Genomic DNA, 15297 nt, shown 5'->3' with positions numbered 1-15297 from the left:
CCTCAGAGAACGAAGATCTAAAACCTTTATTATGGGTCAAAGATACACTCGCATCAGCCGTTACCCAACACAGTTAACGCTATATATAAGAAGTCGATAATTGGATTGAATTCAGACCCGTGAAAAAATAAAAATATAAAAATATATATAAATGGAAGTTGGCAGGAGAGTTGAGTACTGCCCGAGGTACAGCGATAAAATTCTGTGTGAATGTTGGTCTACCACTCGTGTCAGGGGCTTATGTTATGACGCGCACCTGCCAGTTAGGATTGTATAATTATTTCAGTACTCTCACTCAACTTTGAGCCAGTGCGAGACGGCCAGCTGGGTGACAAACGCTCCAGTTATGTTCTATTTTTACCTGTCTTTATCCAGTAATCCGTGTCCCGGTGAGGCAGGTGGTTCATGCATAATCTCTCCGGCCCGGTCACCACACGGCTCAGCTCACCCATTCATACCCGCAGCGGCGTGTGTCTATCCTCTCACTGAGTGGGTGGTGGAGGCCCAACCCCTCACTATGTGGCCACTCTGTCAAAACACGTGTATTCTGGCGACTGCCTCGTGTAAATTCATGATAGACAAATAATTCAGGAATAATAATAATAATAATAATAATAATAATAATAATAATAATAATAATAATAATAGCAAATTGGATCCTCGCAGCCCCCCCCCACCCCCTCAAGGTCAGTATCACAGTCAGCCAGCCATGATTATAGGTACAGTTGGGAGGTGCTGGGTGTACTGTACTGGGTTTTAGCACATCTCTTTTCCACCGATACAGCCTTGTGGTGATAGATAATAACACCACATGAAGCCTTACTACAGCTAATGATTCCTTGTGAGAACCGCAGCTAGAGGCCTCTGTGGCGCCATCTATGATCCTGTTACTGTTCCTATATCCGGGATATTTTAGTTACCACGTCTTCACACACACACACACACACACAAACTCATGACTTAGTTCCTAACAATACATTCTTCCCTGTCACGGAGAGAACACTTGTGTATTTACCTGTTCTCATCTCCACTACCCCCAACTCAGGATCTGCTCTGGCTTAAGCTTTCACTTCCTGTTAAACTTAATAGTGTTTCTTGTATCTCTCAGCCACCTAACCTAACCCTGGTAAAGCAAACACAAGATTTATTGGTCACAGTATATCTGAACCTCTAGGCTACAACAACAACAACAACAGCAACTACTACTACTACCACTACAACAACAACAACAACTTCTCCTCCAGTTGGTTCTCCCCAAGAGTCTGGAGGCGACAGTGGTACGTACACACGACCTCCCAGTCTCACCACCTATGACGACATGCTTAGCTGGCTGTGTCAAGGCAATTCCGGAATTTATGTCAAATTGAGGTGGAGGGAGAAAACTTCCACCTCTCAGATAAGCTGCCCATCAAAAGAGATTACAGAGGGTCCACAGCTACACTCCCCTCCACCCATACCAGCCAGCAGGGGGAAGAAAATATCACCTAAATTTCCTCTCTGATATTAAATTTGCAATATATGAGACACGTTCATCCTGTGTACTGGTGCGGGGCGCGAGAGGAAGGAGGAGGAGGATGGTAACAGTCCCACACTTAACTGTCCCTCACCTCTTCCTTATCTCGCCCCTCCCCTATAGCATATCCGACCTGACGTTTAAGCACCCCAACATCGCAAAGGAGAGCTTCAAGCTGTACTGGAATGCCTTTCGCTAGAGGTCGACCATCAGTTTCTCTTATTAAGAGAACATGGTCGACCCTTTCAATACAAATAACATTACATAGTAAATTGTAAACCAGACGTGGATCATACTGACCCTCCTCATCCACACTAACCTAACCACTACTCATAATTCTCTTCAACTTTCTATCTTTTATTTATATTTTCCGATTTAGGTTACATTTGCATATTTTTTTTATTTACGTCAATGTATTAATGTATTTTGAGTATTTGCTGTAGGCTAGTGTGTAGTGGAGGTATTTTGTCTAATCATTACATCTATCTAACTTTAGGCACATAGTGTGTGACTCCCAGGGGTAAGATGGCGGAATTTTATCACAAATAATTTACGAAGAGAGACCGTAATGGTGGACACAGTATATAATATAAAATCAAGTTAAAGGCATTTATTCCATATTATGTTATATTGTTAGACTATTATGTTTTATATAAGTGATGGCTCTTGGTTTAAGGTGAGGCGAGGCAGTATGTGGGTGAGGCTAGGCGAGGCAGTATGTGTGGGTAAGGCGAGGCAGTGTGTGGGTGAGGTTAGGCGAGGCAGTATGTGTGGGTAAGGCGAGGCAGTGTGTGGGTGAGGCTAGGCAAGGCAGTGTGTGTGTCTAAGGCGAGGTAGTGTGTGGGCAGTATGTGTGTAAGGCGAGGCAGTGTGTGGGTGAGGCTGAGGCTAGGCGAGGCAGTGTGTGTGTCTGAGGCGAGGTAGTGTGTGGGTGAGGCTAGGCGAGGCAGTATGTGTGGGTAAGGCGAGGCAGTATCTGGGTGAAGCTAGGCGAGGCAGTGTGTGTGTCTGAGGCGAGGTAGTGTGTGGGTTTAAGCGTCGTGTATGAGTGTCAATCGTGGGTGTCGGGGTCACCATCATAAACGCCTCTCCCTCGCCCACCTCTGCCGATACCTCAGTTAAAAATACATTTATTTTTAGCACTGCCGTAAAAATATTGCCGGGGTAAGAGTAACTGACGAACAAGATATACGACTGAAAGATATCTCGAAATATTTCCCTTCCGTTGATGGCAGTGTAGCCAGAAATAGCGAACACCTAGATAAACCAGAGATATTTATACATACATGGATGTAGAGGAGAGCAAATGGTGGAGGAGTGGAAAGAAGGATGACGTGGATGAGTGGAGAAATGGATGATGTGGATGAGTGGAGAAATGGATGATGTGGATGAGTAGAGAAATGGATGAAGTCTTATGAATGTGGATGTTGAAGACAGGTCGTCCCAGCGAACACTGAAGACAATAAGTGAGGATAAAGGTGAAGTATTTCTCCCGGTGGCGTGAACTCCAAGTGCATCAGTGAATGGTTTAGGATATAACCAACTCCGGCTGCACCACCTCACCTCTCAGTGCAGCCCTTCACCCCGGGCTGATGGAACTCTCACGTTAAAGAATTAATTTTGTAAGATTCGCAAGTCGAATTCTAGTCCAGGTTTAGACTTGTACTGCATTACTTTGGTCACGTCAGAGAGACATACAAAAGTTTTCAGTAATTTGGATGAAATTCATATGACTATCCTGAAAATTACGAAATATTATATATATTAATGGATCCTTGTATGGGGTAGTCGGCTATAGTACACTGTATATACATATTGAATTAATTAAAAAGAAATACTCTCATTGGTGATAATCTGCCAACTTTTACGCGAGATTTTTTTTTCATTTTTTTATTATTTTACGGTCGATTTTTCATAAATTAATAATCTGATTAACTATTGCGCTGGTTTAGTATGATTCAGTTTTGTCTCACCGTCCTGTACTCAGTAACGCAGTGTAAACCTGAGACCCCCATGGCAGGCTCTACCTCCGGGGAAGCTCTTGGATGGTTAACCCCCCCAAAGACTAACCTTCCTGTCTCCTGCTTGGGCTTCAGTTACATCACCATCACATACTTCACATCTACTTAACTCTCCTCACTCGCCTTCTGTTCCTTAGTATCTTTTAGAGTATTCGATCTGTTTATGAGTAACTTTGGTTCCTCATCTCTTAAAATGTCAATGTGTGTTAGGGTAGGACACGGGGGACTGCAGCACACGCGCCTGATGGTACACAAACCTGAATATATCGAGGCTTTCCGATCAACTATTACCAAGTCAATAGTCTCAGGATAGTAGTAGCCGTGCTAATGCTAACTTCCTTATCACGTCTCTTTTTCGTCACTACAACCTCATGATGAAAGAAAATAAATAAAACCTTAACTAGGGGTAGTAATTGCCCTCGGCCATTTAAACAACATCCCCAGCTACTGTATTTACAACTATTATTTCAGTCTTATAATACTGCATAGTCCCATTCCTATTTTATTTATTTCATTTGGGCATGTCTGAGAATTTGTACTTACTTATTATCTTTCTCATTAATTCATTAACTGGTAATTATGCTGCCACCACCCAGGCATCCCTGACACAACATAAACTTGGGCTTCAGCATTAAAACCTCTTAAACTACCTTGGTAACTGGGAGGAGGAGTCTGGGTATTTTCTGGCATGCAAATTATACTGGAGGAAGGAAGGGTGATAATTGCTTGAATAAAGACGAAAGCTAAGGTGCTCCGTTGTTTCCCTTGTGGGGAACAGGTTGTTTGGTTCACTCTCAGGATGGGATGGAGAAAGGAAACTCACAATGTGCTCTCTGTATACATGTTGTATTGGATGTACAATGCAGCTTGGTGCTGGGAAGGCAGCATGGTTACAAGCGTGATGTAGAGAGAGCTGGTTGGTGAGGGTGCTCAGAGGAGGACCAGCTTGTGGGTCGCCATGCTCGCCGACGGGAGCGAGGGCCGCCAGGCAGGAGGAGGAGGAGGTGTTGCTGGCTGCGGCTGGAGCTAGAAGCAGCGTGGTCACCACGAGGTCAGGTCTTATATAGCGGAGGTAGGCGTGGCTTAATAGTTGACCTCCGTCATGTAAGGCGGCGCTGGTTGACCTAGACCACGAGGTATACACTGGGGAATTCGCGGGGTCGGCTACTCAGCGACAAACAGAGTTTGTAGGGGAGAAATCCACTACAATACTCCCTCCTTCCCTCCAGGCGGTGTAGGAGACTTGTTGTCTGCAGGGGTTCATGGCACATGTGAGGCAGAACAGGCGGTGCATGCCTCATGTGAGCCATAACGGCAATGGCGTGAATGAGCCGGCCACTAGAGGAGACAACTGTCTAGATACACAATATCTGTGGGAGTAGAGAGGGAGAAAATGGGTGTGTGGAGGCGATGAATGTTGTGCTTCCCTCACGTCAGGTACAGAGTCGTCAGATGCGCCTGCTGGGGTGTGTGGGCCTGGGTCAGGAGCAGGGGCTGCGTCAGCAGAAGCGGATGAGGGCTCGTGACAGCAGCAGAGTGCAGGACAGTAGCAGGGAGTACCTGAGGGAGAAAAGAGGGGCGTGTAGGTCCGCACTCAGACACATGGGCTGCGTTGGGAGCAGGGGCTGCATCAGGAGGAGCGGCAGGGGGTACTGCTGGGCCGGGAGCGGCGTCTGAGGCAGGACGGGTGTGCTGGGGTCGGTAGGACGTGGTGCTTGGGGCAGGAAGAGGAGCTGGTGTCTGCTTAGAGAAGCCGTGCTGCTCTAGGGTGTCTAACCTGCGGTGTAGAGACAGTAGCTGTAGAGCCGATGAGAGCTGCTTCTGGGTGGATAAGCCAGTCTTCCATGTTGCTTGAAGACTGGGAGCGTGATCGGTTTCTCCTCCATCCTGTGTGAGTGCGAATCTCCGGGGGTCACCATTTGTGGGGTACGTGATGTTTGGTTCACACTCAGGATGGGATGGAGAAAGGAAACTCACAATGTGCTCTCTGTATACATATTATATTGGATGTACAGTGCAGCTTGGTGCTGGGAAGTGGCAGCGTGGTTACAAGCGTGATGTAGAGAGAGCTGGGTGGTGAGGATGCTCAGAGGAGGACAGCTTGTGGGTCGCCATGCTCGCCGGCGGGAGCGAGGACCGCCAGGCAGGAGGAGGAGGAGGTGGTGTTGCTTGCTGGTTGGTGTAGGTAGAAAGAGGGCGATGAAGGCCAGGTGAGGTCTTATATAACCGCAGTAGGCGTGGCTTAATAGTTGACCTCCGTCATGCAAGGCGGCGCTGGTTGACCTAGACCACGAGGCATACACTGGGGAATTCGCGGGGTCGGCTACTCAGCGACAAACAGCGTTTGTAGGGGAGAAATCCACTACACCCTTTTCCCCGTGTGATTATATATATATATATATATATATATATATATATATATATATATATATATATATATATATATATATATATATATATATATATATATATATATATATATATATATATATATATATATATAATAAAGCTTCCAGGAGCTAGAAATATATCATAGACATATGAACTGTGTATAAATTTTGTTAGATAAAAATACAAAAAATTTATTTCCTATAAAAAAATAGTTACTCCCAGAAATATGAACGATTCGTTTTCTGTATTACGAAATTTCAGCACAGCAGTGCATCATAGAAAATGTTAGTTGTGACGGCGGGTGACATCATATTGATGTAACTCACACATGTAGGTATTCCCACGACCCAAGGCTCCACTGGCATAAACATGCATACTATCACATATATACATACGTACAACAAATACATATTCGTGACTTTGGTTCCAAATTGTTAGCTTAAACAGAAATAAAATAAATATTTTTTTTTACTGTTTTCTAGTGTCAATACTGGAACTTAAATTAATAATTTTGAGTACACAATGAGCGAGCTACACCCATCTAGCAGTGATCAAAGCACAGTCCTGGTGACGGCGTCCTCAAGTGTGACTACGTCGCAGTGTTGACTGTCGTACCGTACAGTACTGCTATTGAGACAAATCTGACTTACTTTTATGAAGTGGTTACGCACGTCAGTCATGGTGTAAGAGGCAGAGTACACCACACAGGGGGAGCAAAGGCCGTAAGAAATATACAGAGTATGTTTATGCCACAATAAACAGTTTATATCTCATTAACCCTTTAGAGGGCAGGGGTTTCAGCTGAATAAAATCGTCTAGCGTTAACCAGAATAAAATACGTAAGTATGGCAGTGCCCCCTAAAAGGTTAAAGTATTTTCAAGATAGAAATCTCCTTTCACATCTCTGCTCGGCTTCAGTCCGGATTTCCTTATTTTGATGATGACCAAAATACCACAGAAATTCTCTACGTTTCCAGCGCAGGAACAATGTAAAAGTTTTTGGAGTCCCTGAGAGCCAGGCGGAGGGAACTGAGAATAAGATTACACACGATAAGATGCAGTTAAAGAATATTTGTACAGAGGTTCTGAAGATGCCATCAACCCCTCAGGATGTGAGGAGGCTGGGACAAAAGCAGGGGGACATGCCTCGCCCCCTCAGGATCATACTTAGCATGGAGCGAGGCATTTTGGAGTGTATTCATTCACCCAGATCGCATGGTAATGCAGAGGGAACAGCACAAGAAGCTCCTGCAAGGCTTGAAGCAGAGAAGGGAATAGTCGAGGAGGAACGGGGACGAGTGTACATGGGTTATATTCAGGGAGAGGGTAGTGGAAGCAAGTGTGCCGACACAGGACCAGGGGACAGCAGCGCACCCCCCACCCAGGAGGTGGCACCAGCTCCGCCTATCAGCCGGGAGGAGGCGAGCACCTTGTAAACAATGACATTTCTAACCACACCCTGCAAAATACAGTATACTTAGCAAATGCTGCAGCATCTGAGAATGGGGGGGGGTTACTACTAAGAGCAGAGACATTACCGAGAACAAATTCTGGCTTGAATGTCATGTACACTAATACTGACACGTTCCTTGAAAAGAGAGAGGAGTTTGAAACACTACTGAAGGTACACCAACCAGATATTGTAGGAGTTGTAGAACTGCTGTACAAGAACAAGAGACTCAACTCAGAGGAATGCGAGTTCAGTATTGCTGGATATGACTCATTTACGAACCTTTCTCAAGAAACTTGCAAGAGGGATGTGGTTATCTATGCTAGGCAAGACCTTAAAGCCAGCCAGGCGATGGTACAGGGAAAGGATGTTTTGAAGAGTCCAAGTGGTGTAAAATTAAACTAAAGGGAGGGGCTCACTTATTGTCGGGTGTATCTACAGATCCCCAAACTGTGGGGCATTAAATCAAAGGAACTTAAGAGCCTTAATAGACAATGTGGCGATGTTCAACCCTCGCCACCTCCTTATCATGGGGGGGACTTTTAACTATGGCGACATCGACTGGAGAAACGAGTTCACCCCAAATGACTTGAATAACCCTGCTACTCTTTCTGTAGAAACTCTGAGAGATAATTTTCTGTTCCAACATGTTAGAGACCCGACACATTACAGAGAGGAGCAAACACCCAAACCACTAGACCTCATCATAACTAACAAAGAAGGCATGGTGGCCAAACTGGAACACCTTGCTCCAGTTGCCACCATTCACCATATAGTGTTGTCATTCAGATTTAACTGTTACCTAGTTCAAGATAAGGCCAGGCCAAGGTGCAAATATTACAAGGGGAATTACAACGGGATGAGGGAAGAGATGAGAGGTATCCACTGGCCTGACTCATTAAGGCACAAGAACGCAGACACTACGCTGAATATCATAACTAGTAAAGTGACCCATTTGATCGATAAATATATACCCAAGACCAAACCCAGTGCTTCTAGGAATACGAGGGGATCCCTACACATGAACCATGCGGCGGTCAACAAAGTTAAGAAGAAAACCCAGAAATTCAAGACGTGGGTTGGGTCAAACGATGAGCAGGACAGGAGGATGTATGCAAGAGCCAGGAACCAAGCAAAGGTAGAGTGTAGATGGGCTGAAAAGGAGTTCCAGAGGCTGGTTGCAAGCGAGGTCAAGTCAAACCCAAAGGCGTTTTACCGCTATGCAAAGTCGAAATTAAAAACGCGAGTAGGAGTATCAGACCTGCCCCTGCAAGGGGCAATGGCACACCCAGGGGCACTACCAGGGACCCTTCCAGGGTCGGTGGCTCCCTTAGGGGCCCTACCAGGGTTGGTGGCACCCCCAGGAGCCCTACCAGGGGCAGTTTCTGCTTCTTAGTCTTATCCTCAAGATGAAAATCTTCACCATCACTGTCATCTATTGCCACCGTCTCCAACAAACGGGAGCGTTTAACGGCGGGCATAGGGCACGTTGGCAATACTAGTCAGGTAGATAGTTTGAGGTGGACTGGTAAAGACGTCACTGCGACATCACGCGTGTGCCTCTCATAGTCATTGTGGCATCTACTGAAAAATTGAGAGCACAGCTTCAACATACCTTTACTGTACTTGGTGCTCTAGTCCCTCTTGCCAAGAGAGGGAAAGTAAACTGCGAGCTGCATAATTTATATCTTATTTGTTTTATTTATAACTTAGTCATTTGCAATAACATTAAGTAAGGAAATATTGAATTCTACAAATAAACACAATGTAATATATTATATAATCAACCTGGTATATTCATTATCATAATGCAATAAAGAAAAACTGGCTATTGATCCATCAATATACTGTAATTTCAAAGAGATCTGTTTAACCAGCTGACAAGATAAAAATCTAAGCTGTCCACTTGAGACATCTTGTATCTTCATGGGTAGAAAGACATTTAGTGGAACAGTATCTTGCTCCACATGGAATACAAGTGTAAGGGGCAGGAAATCCACAAACTGCACATATATGTCTCTCAGGTAGTTGAGAAGGAGGTGCCTGTATAGTAAGGTAGTTTGGTCCTTCAGGATATAAAGCTTGTTCTTCTTCGAGCAAAATGGGAAAATTCTTTCGAAATCTGGAAATAAATTCATAAGAAAACTTGACAACTGGCTTATTGAGCAACTAAATTTAATTCACTCTCTCATCAATATGTCTACATGTCATGTCAATTCTAATGTGCTTCTTCCTCTTACATCCAGACACCTTGACACAATCCTACTTTCACCAGAAACCACCTTCCTCCAGACCTGACAAATGCTGATACCTTGTACATGCTTCAAGTTAACTATGGACAACACTTAACAATTACTTCCCATATACATTTTCTTGATCCATAAAAACAAGAAAACAAATTCTTCCTCTTCAGAAACTTTTCATTTATATTCCTTAATGTATACTGTATATACCATATTTTATGGCATATAAGACACACTTTTTTGTCTGAAAAGGGCTAGAAAATCAGCCTGCTTCCTATATGTGCAGTTGCAGTCTCCCATAAGCTAATGAATCCCCCAGTTGCTATCTCTAGTAGGCTAAATTCTACCTAACCCAACTCCAGAATTAAAAATATGTTATTGCTTAATCACATTATTATTATTTTTAATTAATAAAAAAATAGTTATTGTAAATATAAAAGCTCGATTTATAGCTACTGTACAATCGATAACCTGAGATGATTAACTAACCATACGGCAGACACCCAACTCTTCAGAGGCAGCTAAGCAGTAACCATTTTTGAACTCTTACAAGCTAACTGAGCACTGTACAGTGGTCTAATCAGATATGCTGTAGACCTACAAAGAGGTGCTAAGAATGAGAGCTAAGACACTGCATATGTACAGTAAACAGTCTGGGGACGGCGGGAGGATGTTGCATTCATCTGGTTTGTTTATTGATTCAATAGTATTATACTATATTCTTGTATGATCAGCCTCTTATGGTGTGTGATTAATCATAATAGAAAAAAATACAATCTATAAGTTGCAATGTTTAGTTACCTTCAGAAAAGCTTCTCTTTAAAACTTTATGACAACCTTCTGACATTTGAATTACATTCCAAAATTAACTAACCCCAGTTTTCCACTCACCTTTGTTTAAAATGTTCAGTACTTCTTGTTTTCCTCTTCCGATCCTTGTTTCTACTGCCATCCAAAGATTCTTCAAATTTGGGCGCCTTCTTACTCATAACAAGATTAGCATGTGGGTCGTCATGGAAATTGTCCTGCTCCAATGCTTCCAGAGCTTTACGTGCTCGCCTCCTCCTTGCACCTTCATCCAGGATGCGCCTTGTAGAGGCATCCTTCAGCCGACCTACAGAATAAACATAAAACATTTACCTCTAGGTCTCTACTTGGACAGTTTAAATTAAATAAGTTAAGTTATACCAAGTTTTCATCAGTGAACAGTTTATAGGTACAGTATAGCTTAGTGAGTCGTATACTGTACTGTATTTAATAGTGCTGACCTGAGATTGAAAAGCCAGTAGTTATGATGTAAACAAATAATGTGGACCTAGTTATTGGACATATACAGTCGCTCAAAAAATATTGTTCAACATTGGACATATGTTTTTGGGAAATGGTAGAGGACCAGGCATAAAGGTGGTAGCCCTGTATGCCACAACGGTTGCCATGTAATATATAAGACGTTTCCTGCCGTTTGTCATTAAGTTGTTTCATATGAATATAATTAATATGGTTATATTAACAGGGAATGACAGTCTAAAAGACATTATCCATGTTAGACACATACAGTAAACAATATGTGCGTGGTAATGCTTAAACGTTCCTCTGTGCAACAACAACAACTAAATGTATATGTTGACTGTATCCATATGTAGCATTTGGTATGCATACATGTACTAGATATCAAGGTATGTTATATTAATAGGCAAGATAAACAGTAATGGCATCTCACGCTTATTGCTGTAACCACCTCCTGCATCCACAACACTTAGTTTGGGGTTCATAGCAACATGGCAACTCTACCCTGTCGTCGATACTGTGTTTCACATAGGGCATCAAACACGCTATGTATGGTGATTATACTGCTTTCATACAGGTATAACTATAATACAATGTTTACAGTTTACATGTCGATGGATACATGTAATTATAAAGATAAACTACCCTGGTTATAAGCAGTTGGGGCAACTACGCCTACTCACGCTTACCAACCCTACCGAGGCAACAGTGCCCAGACAACAGGGGTTGTAGTTTTCATTTTGACATCCATCGGACCCCACTTTTCAGATACTTTTTTGAGCGACTGTACTTAATAAGATAGCACATCTGTCATTTCCATTTTCTAACACAATGTCTCACCTGACTCGCGTGTTGTCATAATTAGTATACAGTATATTACTCCAGGCTGCTCTTCTGATTGTAGTATACCTTCTCGTACTGCTCATCTATAAGGTTCTGAAAGAAAATGTGAGTCACTATACTGTACCATTGTCATAAATTCCACAAAATAAATGTTGAAATTTTTGTACTGAAGTGGTATGTAAAACTACTGCAGTTGTTACAGCCTCTGTGCCACATGGCTGAGAGGCCGATGGCCATAAGAAGTTCAGCACTAAGTTTTAATTTCCTGATAATATAATAAAATTGGTACAGGTCCACCATCGATTTTCCGGGAACGGATAGTCCGGCACCTCTTTTAATCTGGACAAAATTACAAAAGGGCATTTGAAATTCCCGCGACCTCCAGATTAGTTTACTGGGCGGCCACAGATGGCATTACGTGTTAACCACGCTCACTTTGTTTGTTTACTCTGCAGTTGCTGGTGGTAGCCCCATTGATTTTGTGATTCTTTGCATATTTTGCACATATTTATCCCCAGCTATGGCTTCAAAGGCAAGTACAAGTGTCAGTGGTAGTGTAAAGCGTAATCACCAATCCATATCGATACAAGATAAGGTGGAACTCTTGAGAAAACTTGACCATGGTGTTTCGGTGCAACAGGTGTGATCAGTATGGTATTGGTTCGTCAACTGTGCATGATATAAAGAAGCAAAGAAAAAAGTAATGAGATTCTATGCAGAAAGTGAATCCAAGAAGCAAATGTGCATTAGAAAAACAATGCAAGACGGTAAGAGTACTGAACATGATAGAGTGATGATGGAATGGGTTCGACAACGTTGTATTGAAGGAGTGGAATTGTCAGGTAGCATGATGATGGAACAGGCAAAGGTGGTCCATAAAGAACTTAACTTAGAACATAACTGTAACTATAGTGAAGGATGGCTTCAAAGGTTTAAGAAGAGTCATGGAATTGCAATGCATAAGGTTTGTGGTGAAAAATGGTCTGCAAACATGGAAGGAGCTGCTGACTATGTGGACGAATTTGCCAAGCTTGTAGCTGGTGTATAATGCAGATGAAACTGCATTACATTGGCAATGTACACCACTAATAACATTAACAACAGAGGATGAAGAGCCCACAGGACTCAAGTAGTCTAAGGATTGAGTTACCATCCTAGGGTGCTCAAATGCAGCAGGCACACACAGATGTAAGCCACTGGTTACAGGGAAAAGTAAATGCCCTAGAGCCTTGAAAGGTGCTAAAATTTACCCAGTGACATACCGTGCCAATAAGAAGGGCTGGATTACCACCGCGATTACCTCAGAGAGGTTTGAAAAGTATTTTGTTGCATGAAAAATTACGCAGGAAAAGATCGAAGCACATGAAACAAGTTCGCCTGAATGACATGTTTAAAACTTAGCCAAGAAGAATGCATGTGAGAGCAGTAGGCTCACACCTGCAAGACCTGTGGCCTCAACTTCAGGTACCCCAGATGTGCCCCCTGCAACACCACAAGTCCAAGATGAAACAGAGAACAACCCTGACAGCCCCCAGCTTCCAGACCTTTGTAATTAGATCTTCAGTATTTGTAAAACTCTACAAATTGCCACTCTGGGAGCAGCAGTACTACAACATTTTTTGTAAGTAATTAATAAACCTGCATCATTTATACAGCCTGTATTTCATTTAATCATTTAATTTATATTAAATATTTGTTTAATTTAAGTTTCTAGCAGCCTTGGTGTTTTAAAGATACCGGGAGGTGTATAGCTAGTGGGTCAAAGGTGTATTGCTTAATTATTATATATGACCTCTGTTAATCCAGCAAAACGGATGGTCCGGCAAGGCTCGGGAACTAAAGTTGCCGGAAAATCGGTGGTGGACCTGTAATACATTTTCAGCTTATATCATTCTCATATATCATAAAAGACTGAAAGCCATACTTATGACAAATAATACTAATCCATTGTGGTACAGTACAGTACTGTATTCCAGGATGTTGATTTGATACTTTCCTGATCCTACAATAATCATACAGTACCTTGAACATGATAGAAGCAAGATGAAAACTGTGATCACACACTGAGATTTACCTTTAAACTGTTATACACCTCAGGTTGCACAAACAGGTGGCAATCATCCAAGTCTACCAGAACAAATTTTGATCCCAGTTTCAAAGTTTCATCAAGGTGCAGAAGAAATTGTTTCATAACAGGATCACTGGAAAAGAAACACCATAACTTATTAGGATTTCCTTAATGTTCTACTGCACTGTACTATATTTTATTTCAAGAGATATTAAAGAAATTAGTCACCTACAATAATACTGTACATACCAAGGGGCAGAATGTGTCCTAGTAATGAATAGAAGGTAACTAGAACATAAGAAATTAAAAAGGAAATAGGCATGGTCATCTACTTGGGGGCCTAACAATCTTAACAGTGTTTTTTTTTAGTAAATCAAATCAATAAAATACCAACCAACCAACAAAACCTAACCTAACCCCCTTTGTTCCTGCCCTCACATCTTGGACAAATAGCATTGTTCAGTAATACACCGTGTTTTCTAAAAAAAAAGAAATTGCCTCACTATTTTTCTGATAAAACTCGACAATTGATGTAAAATAATCTTTATCACAATGTCGGCACAGCTCTTCCACCTGTTCAGCCATATCTGGTACTGAAAATTCAAATCCACGCTCCCCCGCATTGTTCATTTGCTAAGACAAAAAACTATTGCCCAATAATAAAGGCATTTATTGTAAGGCGTTTTAAGATGCACGGAATAGCTAACACGTTAGCTTTCCCGGACTGTCAAAAAAAAATAAGACCGTACCGCGTCTTGGGAATAACTGATGTACAACAGAAGTCAGCAGCAACGTCTGTGCAGACAGAATAGCTAACGCCTTGTCTCCTATCACTATAGCCAATAAGAAACTTCCACACCACCCTCCGCACCTGCGCTGTAGATGCTTAACAAGCGAAAGCAAAGGTAAGAAGCATTGGGTGGGGGTAGTCAGAGCTTCTCCGCGAGATGTAAATAACAAATGGCTTGTGACTGAGCAAATCCATTAATATTGAAAAATTAATATCTCGGTTATCCTTAATTTCCGGAGGAAATATCATATTAGAAAAATGGATAATTTTTCGTTATCCACCCATCACCTTTTTTCACATGAAAAATATATTGTTTGCTAGTTTTCTTGCTGTTTTAGATGATTCTGACATTTATAATCGCCTAAAACAGCAAGAAAACTAACAAAAAAATAAATTTTTTGTGTGAAAAAGGTGATGGGTGGATAACGAAAAATGACTGAACAAATGTCTTAGAATTATCTAAACATAATGAAATACACATTAATAACAGCGAAAGAAAGAACCGTGTAAGACTATAAATTCACCAAAATGAACGATATCAAACTACTCCTTCTGGTGGCAGTGTTCTCATACATTACCGAAAAGATCCATCAACACCATTTACAGTGACGGGGAGGTTGTCAATATTTACCCAGTACTTAGTTATAAACCAACTCCCTGGACCCTGTGTGATGGTCAGATTAACGAACGG

At 42.2% G+C, this 15297-nt stretch overlaps 1 protein-coding gene across 1 annotated transcript; it reads right to left on the bottom strand.

The window, feature by feature from the left end:
• Nucleotides 1-9049: 9049 nt before the first annotated feature.
• On the bottom strand, nucleotides 9050-13949 carry LOC121855979 (zinc finger HIT domain-containing protein 1-like). The gene is made up of 4 exons (XM_042351201.1): nucleotides 13823-13949; nucleotides 11746-11841; nucleotides 10510-10732; nucleotides 9050-9497 (listed from the first exon to the last, which is right to left on the bottom strand). Exons 2-4 carry the CDS (start codon nucleotides 11762-11764, stop codon nucleotides 9269-9271), a joined length of 471 nt encoding a protein of 156 aa, XP_042207135.1. The 5' UTR covers nucleotides 11765-11841; nucleotides 13823-13949; the 3' UTR covers nucleotides 9050-9268.
• Nucleotides 13950-15297: the final 1348 nt, after the last annotated feature.

The sequence above is a fragment of the Homarus americanus genome, unplaced genomic scaffold, assembly GCF_018991925.1.
Source record: "Homarus americanus isolate GMGI-L3 unplaced genomic scaffold, GMGI_Hamer_2.0 scaffold19117, whole genome shotgun sequence".
Taxonomy (NCBI): Eukaryota; Metazoa; Arthropoda; class Malacostraca; order Decapoda; family Nephropidae; genus Homarus; species Homarus americanus.
Note: the sequence above shows the minus strand (reverse complement) of the source record. Positions and strands in the feature narration are given on the sequence as shown.